This window comes from Aphanomyces astaci (assembly GCF_000520075.1).
Source record: "Aphanomyces astaci strain APO3 unplaced genomic scaffold supercont1.156, whole genome shotgun sequence".
Taxonomy (NCBI): domain Eukaryota; phylum Oomycota; class Saprolegniomycetes; order Saprolegniales; family Verrucalvaceae; genus Aphanomyces; species Aphanomyces astaci.
Genome location: NW_009798419.1, coordinates 21,516 through 31,609, shown reverse-complemented (window position 1 = coordinate 31,609; position 10,094 = coordinate 21,516). Strand labels below are relative to the sequence as shown.

At 47.7% G+C, this 10,094-nt stretch overlaps 5 protein-coding genes across 5 annotated transcripts; 1 reads left to right on the top strand and 4 right to left on the bottom strand.

Annotated features, from left to right (window-relative positions):
• Positions 1–1,342: 1,342 nt before the first annotated feature.
• Positions 1,343–3,861, top strand: H257_18356 (hypothetical protein). The gene is made up of 7 exons (XM_009847395.1): positions 1,343–1,828; positions 1,888–1,954; positions 1,998–2,303; positions 2,350–2,523; positions 3,131–3,205; positions 3,276–3,418; positions 3,491–3,861. The coding sequence occupies exons 1-7, from the start codon at positions 1,353–1,355 to the stop codon at positions 3,615–3,617; spliced, it is 1,368 nt and encodes a 455-aa protein (XP_009845697.1). The 5' UTR covers positions 1,343–1,352; the 3' UTR covers positions 3,618–3,861.
• Positions 3,450–5,891, bottom strand: H257_18355 (hypothetical protein). The gene is made up of 9 exons (XM_009847394.1): positions 5,825–5,891; positions 5,635–5,772; positions 5,322–5,583; positions 4,925–5,277; positions 4,786–4,851; positions 4,632–4,706; positions 4,240–4,552; positions 3,840–3,915; positions 3,450–3,764 (listed from the first exon to the last, which is right to left on the bottom strand). Exons 2-9 carry the CDS (start codon positions 5,725–5,727, stop codon positions 3,641–3,643), a joined length of 1,362 nt encoding a protein of 453 aa, XP_009845696.1. The 5' UTR covers positions 5,728–5,772; positions 5,825–5,891; the 3' UTR covers positions 3,450–3,640.
• A 1,104-nt stretch (positions 5,892–6,995) lies between these two features.
• Positions 6,996–7,346, bottom strand: H257_18354 (hypothetical protein; the record flags this gene model as incomplete). The annotated part of the gene is made up of 2 exons (XM_009847393.1): positions 6,996–7,269; positions 7,330–7,346. 2 exons carry the CDS (start codon positions 7,344–7,346, stop codon positions 6,996–6,998), a joined length of 291 nt encoding a protein of 96 aa, XP_009845695.1.
• Positions 7,347–8,361: 1,015 nt separating this feature from the next.
• Positions 8,362–8,900, bottom strand: H257_18353 (hypothetical protein; the record flags this gene model as incomplete). Its single annotated transcript, XM_009847392.1, has 1 exon — positions 8,362–8,900. The coding sequence occupies one exon, from the start codon at positions 8,898–8,900 to the stop codon at positions 8,415–8,417; it is 486 nt and encodes a 161-aa protein (XP_009845694.1). The 3' UTR covers positions 8,362–8,414.
• A 109-nt stretch (positions 8,901–9,009) lies between these two features.
• Positions 9,010–10,082, bottom strand: H257_18352 (hypothetical protein). The gene is made up of 5 exons (XM_009847391.1): positions 9,827–10,082; positions 9,690–9,772; positions 9,497–9,633; positions 9,342–9,444; positions 9,010–9,275 (listed from the first exon to the last, which is right to left on the bottom strand). The coding sequence occupies exons 1-5, from the start codon at positions 10,055–10,057 to the stop codon at positions 9,050–9,052; spliced, it is 780 nt and encodes a 259-aa protein (XP_009845693.1). The 5' UTR covers positions 10,058–10,082; the 3' UTR covers positions 9,010–9,049.
• Positions 10,083–10,094: the final 12 nt, after the last annotated feature.

Here is a 10,094-nt window from a genome sequence, read left to right as displayed (position 1 = left end):
AGTGCACCAATTCGTCGGCCTTGCCTGCCATCGCACACCAGAACTCGAACAACACTTGTGGCACGACAGGGAGTGTTTTTGTCGCATTTGACCCCCGTGAGGTAGTGTTTCGACCTCTCTCTTCGACGTTGTTTTCGAGTGTGCACGTACCCCACACAGCTACAGGGAGTGTTACCCCACACAGCTGGTGCAACTCGCCAGTGCATCGAGAGTGCACCAATTCGTCGGCCTTGCCTGCCATCGCACACCAGAACTCGATGAAAGAATTAGTATTCCTTGATTGTTTATATTTTCTGCGAAATATCAACGATAACAGTACTATTGATTGTACCTCGAAGTATGTTGTTAGAGTCTTTTTTTATATTATAAAGGTTTTGTTGTCACATATCAGAGGTTATATTTGACAAAACTGCTACCGGACAGGGCTGGGGAAATTATTTAGATTAATTTTAGCTGGTCAATATATAATTTCAATATGTTGTCGTTCGGAAGAACAATTCATAATTTTATTGAAATTTGAACAACCGAAAATTCAATATTTCTGACTCGGAACAATTACTGTCCATACTTTCGATAATTCTGACCTAAACGATGATCAAAGTAACAAGCCAATACATTGACTCGTAGCATGTCGGTTTGACGATCAGGCGGTGGTGGATGGGCCCTAGGTTCAATTCCTGGGGTGTGCCAAGTTTTTCCGGAAAATGTATGTATTTTTAAGATGAATATTTTCAAACAAATGGTATACGTATACGTTTTAAGCTATTAATATTCGAACTCATCCAACTCGTCATCGTCACCCCCTTCAACCTCTTCGTCCAGACTTGTGTCGTCAGCACGGTGGCGAAGAAGTTTCGGTGCGCAGAGTTCACGTGCTGGGCAAGGTTTTGGTAGCCAGTCGACTTCCTGATGGTGATGTTTGTGGATGTCGCGCACCGGCGACACTTGAACCGAGTTACGATGCGGTGCTTGCGAGTTTTGGGGTCGCGGAAGACGATTCGTCGATCTTGTCGAAGAGTTTGGCGAGCTCCTACTAGTATGAGGTATAATGGCGATATGAATCATAGTAATGAGAAGGGAGAGGTTGAATACAATTAACTGTAAACAATTATTGGTCAATATGGTCCACCAATTTATTATTGGTGCTGGTGATCGAACTGACGAAAATAAAATATTGTTTTCAGCAAGCACAGAAAATATGTTATTGCAGTGGTACAATTACGATTAATTTAAATTAGAATTATTTTTTCCCCAGCCCAGCTAACCCGATACAGTTTGCATTACCAATCATCAGTACGAATATTCTTTTGTGCTTCAAAATATCTCAACAGAAAACAACTGACCAAAATGAAATGGTGAGGACTTGGAGTTTGTTCTGCTGGTGCAGCATGCGTGAGATCTTCGACACCTTCCTCACCGACCCTGTCCTGCTGAGCGAAGATGTGTTTGCCCTGTGGCTGGAAGGGCAGAACACATCCAGCGCGTTGGACATCCGCTTCCGGTCGTACGCCCACCCTCCTCCGATGTCGTCGACGCTGGACTTTAGCGATGGCACCAACGAAGTCGACCAGCTGCGCGACTTGATTTGGCGGGACACCGTGGACCAGTACCGTCTGTTTGAGAAGCTCGAGACGTACCTGATGCAGCCATTGCTGCTGCGAACGCAACTTCTCTTCCAGATCCCCCCGTGGCAGCAGCAAGACATGACCGAAAAGTACTACATGTTGGACGGCGCAGTGGTGCGGCGGCTGTTGGGCAAGAAGCTCACGTCCCGCGCACAGAAAGACTTGGACGAAGTGAGCGAGCATTCCCTCCGCACGTTGAAAAAGTCAGCTTCCCATTGAGTCTGGCGTCTCCCCATCGCAATCCGACCCCTTTTTGTTGTAGCTGCCGCCGCCAATTTGAAAACTTGCGGCGCATCTACACGTTCTTGGAAGAGAAAAACAACTTTCAAGTCAAATCCTCCATATTAGGACATTTCTAACGACACCAAGTAGGGCCCGCTGACGCGCCTCATCATGGACCAGTTTTTGATTTCCGAGAAATTGGCCGCCAAGTATGCTTGCGTCGTGTTCTTAATCCATGGGCGGTTCGAAGTGCACCCGTCGCACAAGGTCGTGGGCTTCTTGACATGGAACGACCTGCAGTTCTTCGCGGCGCTCCTCATGGGCCACTGGGTCGCGCCCTCCATCAAGCGACACCACTCCAAGCTCCAAGCCAAGGCGGCGGCGTCCGTGCTCACGGAGAGCTCGTCCCTGCTGTGCCTGCGCCGCCGACCCGACGCAGCGGCTTCGGCAACCAATGTACGCGGTGGGGTCCTACTAGTAATACTAAAATCGGCGGCGGCAGGATTTGGATCCGTGGCCATCGGTAGCCGTCCTCGAAGCCCGCGTCACCCCCCTAAGTGCCCGCGCATGCGTCGGCGTCGACTTGAACCAGCGCATGACCAATTCACTGCGAGATCTCAAAGCGCACTTTTTGAACGACGTTGAAACGTTGACAGAGTACCGCAACATGGTCATGGTACGTACGTAGCCTCTCCCTTGTTGGAAAATATACTTGTGCTACTGTATAGTACTTTGAAGTATTGTGCTTTCGAGTGAAATTTCATTGTGTTATGGTTTCTCGTTGGAATTTAAATCGATTTGATTGGCTACCTCCGATGAGCTCAACACTATTAGCCAATCAAAACCTTCTCAATGAAATTCAACAACCAATCAGATCGATTGTTTGATCGGCGCGATTCGATTGCACCCTCTCCCCAAATTTGTATCAAATCGACAATAGTAGATATATTATATACACACTATGTATGGTACGTATGCGGTATACTATGTGGTATACTATAAAGTATTTATTTACAAAGCTGAACATATGTGCATGTATACATATGTCATGTACTACTATTTATAGTAGATGCACATATTTACAAAGCTGAACATGCATGGATATATATATATATATGCTATGTATCGCGGCAATCGACGTGGCAAGCGCTTACATGGCGTTCAACTGGAGATATCACACATTCATACTATGACCGAGATATTTATCTAATATTACCAAGGATGATATATATGTTGTCATGATATTTATATCCGTGTATTTATGATAAAATATATGTTTCTAGTCGGTGTTGCAAGTGTCGTTACAAGGCGATCAACTGGAGCACTTGGGGTTGAAGATGCTCGTCATCGTGCGAGGGGTATGTACTATCACCAGAATCTAAATTCTGCAAAATGACGCAACTGTGAATATATTATACATATATATAGCTGTTGTCGATTGGAGCGGGATTGTCCCAGCCCAAGGAGCTCAAAGATTTGATCGAAGACCTCGTGGACGCAGCTGGGATCGTGTTCAAAGACTCGAAATTGCGTCTCACAGACATTGACGTGATTTTTTCCGCCCTGATCGAGTACGTATATTAATACTTATATATATTATGCAGATTCTATGAATATATACATATTTATGTTTTGCCATATAGTTCGCTGGGGGCAGTGGACGTGTGGTATTTAAACGCTGACGACACGCGACAGCTGTTGCTCGCGAGCTGGGAGTTGTTTTTGAGCGTCTGCCGTGCCATCCTCATTACCATTTACGACCGCATCTAGTATTACTACTAGTACTACTACTGCTACGACGGGCTGTTCCAAGGCTTGGCGACCACTGCTTGCTGTGACGCCGCCGCCGTGGCAGCGCTCAAGATCTTGTCCGTGTCACTCGACAGTTTGTCTTCGATCTCGCGGATGCCTGGAACCCTACGAAATCAATAATATATCCGAAATATCATGCCATGGACAAAAAATAACATATAAAAAAATATCTCGCCTTACGTGTCTCCGTTTTGGACCATCTTGGCAACTTCACTGAATGTCGGCGGGAATGTCGGTGCTGTTGTGGCTTCTCCCTCTACAACTAGTGTAAACATATAATGGTACAGGACATATATATATATATATATATATATACTGTATATATATATATATTGAAAGTCGATTCAAAATTGTCGTGCTAAATCGTATGAGCAGAGCACCAAATCCACAGACAATCGATCGTCCAATCAAAACCCAGAACAGAATCTAGTAGTAGCCAATCAAATCCACTCGTCGACCACGTCAACATCGAATCAGTGTGTGAATGAAATTCACACTGGTAACATACAAAAGATCGATAGATTTGGCAAAGAATCAGCACAAAAGTCAACCAAATTTTACATGTAAATGGGGGCAATACCAGTCGTGGGTTCAACGTCGACTTTGGGCTTCAACTTGTCCAAGAACGACGCGAGATTGTTGTGCTCGGCGGGTACCACCGTCTGCACCTCTTGGTCGGATGATGCGGTCGGCGGGGCTTCCCTGGACGACTGCAGATGGCGCCGCGCACTGTCCACCAGCGAACACGACGTCGCGGCATGTTCAAATGCGTGAATTGCCGCCTTCAAGATGGCCACGTGCGTGTTGTATACAGGGGCGGCGTGCCACTTCCACTCCAAGTAGTTGGTGCCCGCTTTGTCAAAGCCAATGCTCGAGAGCAGCGCGTCGTAGTGCTACGCATACATGTATGTAGTATATATACACGGATTTTATCACATTCGAATATAAACACTACGAGGAGTGAGTACCTACCACAAGAGGTTCGATTTTGAGCTTAAAGTTGGCATTTCCAATCGCAATGCGTCGGTAGCGCGGTACGCCGGGGTGCTACACAGCATATATATATTATAAAAAATATATATCATGTTTTCATTGACTTGATATATCAAAATCAAATCCACAATACCTCCACCAGGTTCTTTGTGTACATGACCAGCACCGCGGCAGCATGTTGAATCACCTCGGTCGAGTTCTAATACATACACATTCGAATTGTGAGCCAAATATGTCCATCAATCTCTTCAGTCAGTCGTTGCTTCACTTACATCTGCCTCCACCAGACGAAGCGCTTCTAAGAACGTATGCACTTGGGCTTGAAAGGCTTCTTCAGTGCTCTTCCCATGAGCAACTTCAGCGAGTTTGCCGTCGGGGGGGGCTGGATGACCTGTGGACGTCTCTGGAGCTTTCGGGTTGATGGAGTCGTCATCGCCGGTTGCCAACTTTAACTTTAGCGCTGCGATTTCCGCGTGAAGCCTGGCAATCTCACGAGCGTGCTCGAGTTGCTCGACGGACTGCATGCGCCGAGACTTGGTTTCTTCTTGCAGGAGATGGACAACTTTGCGAAGTTCTTCAGTTTGGGTGTCCAGGGCGACCTGCAGCGGCGACTTGGCAGGTACCCCTACGCGACTAAGGACCCCGTGGTGGCGCAGTGTATGGTTGTACCTTGATGGTCCAAGTCCCTGCTGCTTCCAGAACCTGTCGCAGTGTCGTCGTCGTTTCGCAAGAATCGCCAAAGAACCCCCATTAACGTGGCAGCACTGATTGCTGGAAACAAGATCGACCACGCGAGCGATGTCAGCGATTGGGCTGGTTCAGCGACCGCCAAAGGCATCGCTTGCTGGTGCTTCTCTATGGCGGCATTGATCTCCGCCCTACTCAAGCCTTTCTTCTCCAAGAAAGCAAGGCGCTCCGACAAGGGCGTCGCCTTCGGAATCGCCGCATGGTGAGATACATGCTGCCCTGCAAGCAGTATTACCTGCACATCTGGATGCCCCAAGAAGCGGACGCCGCTGTTGATCTTCTCCACGTCCAAGGACGACGGTGTCGTGCCTTCAGTTTCCTCGGCCATCGCCTTCCACTTTGTTGCGGATAAGTAAACACAATTATGTCGCTCCTAATATCTGTCTATTTACCCAAGATCAATAATTTGAACGGTAAACTCTTACTCTACGAGCAGCATCATGCAAGCGGGTTTTGGCGGCGTGTATGAGTACATATGCTCGTATGTTCCTACGCCAGTGTTAGAAGTGAATATGGTCCAAGCCTCCCGTTTGAGACTATGACTTGCGTGGGATATATATATATATATATATATATATATATATAACGTGACCGATCAGTGATCCGCCAAATTTTTTTATCCAATAACATGGTTTCTCGAATTGTATTGGACAAAACAAAACCTCTTACAAACATTGACCTCGTGAGAAATTATGCACGAATTGTCCAACACTCCAACCTGTCAATACTTCAAAAGTTCATACATTTCTAAAACTAATATACCTTTATCATATTATATTTTCAGCTAAAGATTTTGGATTTTGTTAAACTGAATTCAATACTCACTTCAAGTATATATTTTGGCGGATCACTGATCGACTGTGTAAATAGCTCAACTTTCTAAAATAATTGGAGAAACATGAACTGTCAGATCCGATCGATTTTGAATCCTTGTGAAAGCACTTGAAATTGGCTATCAGAATGTGTGTCCATCTTTGTTCTAACGTGATCGACCATTGATCAGCCAAATTTTCAAAATTTTCAAACTAAAATATCTCAATTGGTTTTCATGGCATTTCATTGAAACCAACATTTCCGGAAAGCTGACGGAAAGCTCTTTCGCGGCATATTCAAATGTATCGATTTAAACAATACTTGGCAGGCCAAAAAAATGTCAAAGTTCGGCACTTTACACAGTCGATCATTGATCGGCCAAAATTTACACTTGAATTAAGTATTGAAAAAAGTTGGGTCGATCACGTTAGCACAAATAGCCACTGAGTAATTCAAGAAGGAAGAAATCCAAATTTTGGCGGATCACTGATCGGTCACGTTACATAGCCTTGTTCGTTGGTAAGATGGGGATAGATATCCTTGACGGCCGATGCACCGTACGGGTCGCCAACCCGTTTGATCAGCCACCGATCGATTTGCCGACGGTTCAAATACATATAATACTCGAAGTATAGTGCAAGACACTGACGCATAGCTCCAACACGAGCCAAGACGACGAATATGATTGGCACGTATGCATATCGTCCGAGTTGCGGCGTCGGGGACTGGGACACATATCGCTCACATATAGGAAACTGATCCAACGCGCAAACAGTCAACCAACTACAAGGTCACCGATACATTCTGGTCGCTGGAGATGTCCACTGTACCCACTTCCTTCTGACTTCTGCCAACGCGAAGCCACGAGGGCATGTGCAGCGTCGTCCGGTAAACGCAGCAGAATGTCGACAGTAGAGACGACACAACGCATTTGCCAAGGGGAGGGTTGCTCTTTCTCAGAGGTCCTTGGCGTGGCCCTGACCGCAAGAGGAGACTCCCGTGGACTTCGCCGGACTTGGTGAATTCCGCGTTGTCGTTCTGGTGGTACTGGGAGAATCTTCACGGTCATAACGAAGTGGTCACCTATGCTTATCCAATACTAGTTTGACTTTGGCACTTTCGCTTGCCCTCCATCCGAGTACAAGTTTAGTAAACTTGTACTCGTAGCCAATCTGTGCTACTGTTAAAGCAGGCGGCTGTCAAAACACTTTGTGTTATGCCCATGCTGCTGTAGAAGGACTCAGTCCCGAGTAGAGTGGACCGAGCCCAGAATCCACCGTTCCATGATGTTGCCCCCATGCATATCCAACAATTCGCTTCACGTTGCTAGCATGAGCCGCCATAATAGCCGTCCGAATCGGAGGGCTATTATGGTTGCTAGTTAGTCTGCTTGATTGGTTGACCCAATGACCATGAGTTTACCACGCATACAGAATACAAAGACACCCCATAGCGATTCATTCTGCACTGATCGGAGGGCTATTATGGTGGCTCATGCTAGCAACGTGAAGCGAATTGTTGGATATGCATGGGGGCAACATCATGGAACGGTGGATTCTGGGCTCGTTCCACTCTACTCGGGACTGGGTCCTTCTACAGCAGCATGGGCATAACACAAAGTGTTTTGACAGCCGCCTGCTTTAACGGTAGCACAGATTGGCTACGAGTACAAGTACAGTATGCTGGCCACCTTGCCCTCCATCCACGCAAGCGAAAGTGCCAACGTCAAACTAGTATTGGATACTGTAATCACAGGTGACCATTATATTAGTATTGGATAATCACAGGTGACCAATTCGTTATGATTGCGAGCGTCGTCTTTGCCCATCATGACGATAGGTACATGTAGAGTACCTATCTACCCAGCTGTCCCAAACAATCTGGACGACACTGTCCTGGTGGCTATGTTCTTCATGGACGTCATCAATGCCGACTGTTTGTCGGACTCAACCATAGCACTTGCACGCGTATGAGAGTTGACTTGGACAAGGGGACTTTCAGTACCCACTCTCGACTGTAGCAGCACTAGGCCGCAATCGATAGCCAGAGCAAGCTATCAGATATGACGCCGTACAAGAATGCTTGGTAGCTACAGGACATGAAATGGCTGGGTTTGAATGTAGATGAGTGACACTCTGGGCTTCCAAATGTGCATTTTGGCTCGAGGATTTGGTGGTTAAGTGGAATACTCTGATGAGGCTACTATTTTATGAGGTCGTGGGGATGGCTGAGGTTGTACGCGAGCCAGTACCACTTGCCATAGTCGACGTAGATCTCGTCTCCGATGTGAATATAACGCGTGGCACGAACGTTGGCTTTCTGGAGCAGTGGCAACTTTTCAAACTCGACGTTGTGGACACCTCGACTTCGGCAGTCGTTGATGTATCTGGCTTTCACACCAATACAGGTCCGTGCATCAATGTACACGCCGCCTCCAAGCCGCATCAAGTACGACTTGTCCGCGACCTTCAACGCGTCTGCTGTCGCAAGGACCTGGCCTCTGTATACGCAGACCACGTCGCCTGCATTGAACGTCGTGGTGGCAAACAGCCCAAGGCCAGCGTTGGGCAAGCGCGACATCTTTACTTCCACTCCACCTCCGTTGCTGTCCTCAACGCTCTCGCGATCTCGTCTCGCCTGGCAGTCCAATTCATGCCGCAGGACGTAATACTCGAACGCGGTGGTCATGTTCAAATGTCAATTGTCCGGATAAATGCCATATATTTCGGATAATTTCTCCTTGATGACACAAGTACCTCTGCGGCGCGGACGGAACGTGATACATTGCTAGGATATTCTCCGGAGTAGTAGTTTACAACTAGTGTGTGTAAAGAGTATTAGTTTTGGCTACTACTACTTCCATGTTCTTGGACCAACTTGGCGACCATGGCTTCGCACTGGGCGGGGGTAAGGCCTTCGGAGTTGAGGATAGCATTTGCCACGAGGATCGTGTCTTGGCTGGACTTTGAATTCAGCCACACGACGCCGTTCACCCCCACCGCGAGCTCAAATGGAATGGCGCGGCCCAATGATTCCAACACGGCGCACTCGTCTTGCACCAAACTACCAAAAACGAATCAACAATATACTCATTTAAGCGTCTACGTTTGACTTTTGACATGTCTATACCTTTTCGCGAGACCGATCGATGCCTTGAACACATATCCGCCCGTAAGTTCGCCGTAAATAGCCAGCCCCGTCATCCAGTCCTTCTTGGCCAAATGAGTGGGAGCTACCGTCGGCCGGCGTGAGGGACTGTCCTGTCGACCATTCAACGGACGTACCTTCGCAAGTCACACATGCGTCGAGATCCTTTGCCGCTCGCACCACTCTGCAATACACTAACGACCCAGGTTGCATGTTGGGACGGTTGCGTTTGCTGGCGCCGTCAAACGCGAGCATACCCAACGTGGCGAACGAGCTACATCGATATGTCAGGGCATGGGGTTCGTTCTCTAGGAAGACGGAGATACGCACGAGCCACCAATGTCGACGCGGTAGAACTCGGCGTTCCTGTCTACGACCATGCCAACGACGCCGTCGTCCAACGCAGGCGTGTACTAATGACATACAGGATAAGACGATCGTTTGAGCTATAGAACGTGTACACGTACGCGCTTGTGGTTAAAGTCGAGCCAGTACCGGTTCGGTGGTCGGTAGCGCAGAACCCCGGCGTTGGTACACACGACTCGGTTGTCAGTGGTCGCAACTAGACCTGCACCAAGGCGGAGCTTTTGCGTGACGTTAGTGATGTGCTGGGTGATGTCGTCGCCTGGAAGGCATGTGCGCGTCTTGAATGCCAGGTCGATGCTCTTCTCGGCCGTGAGGAGGAACTCTTCCGCCATGATGTTGTCGAGTTGGCACTGTTGCCAGATGTGGGTG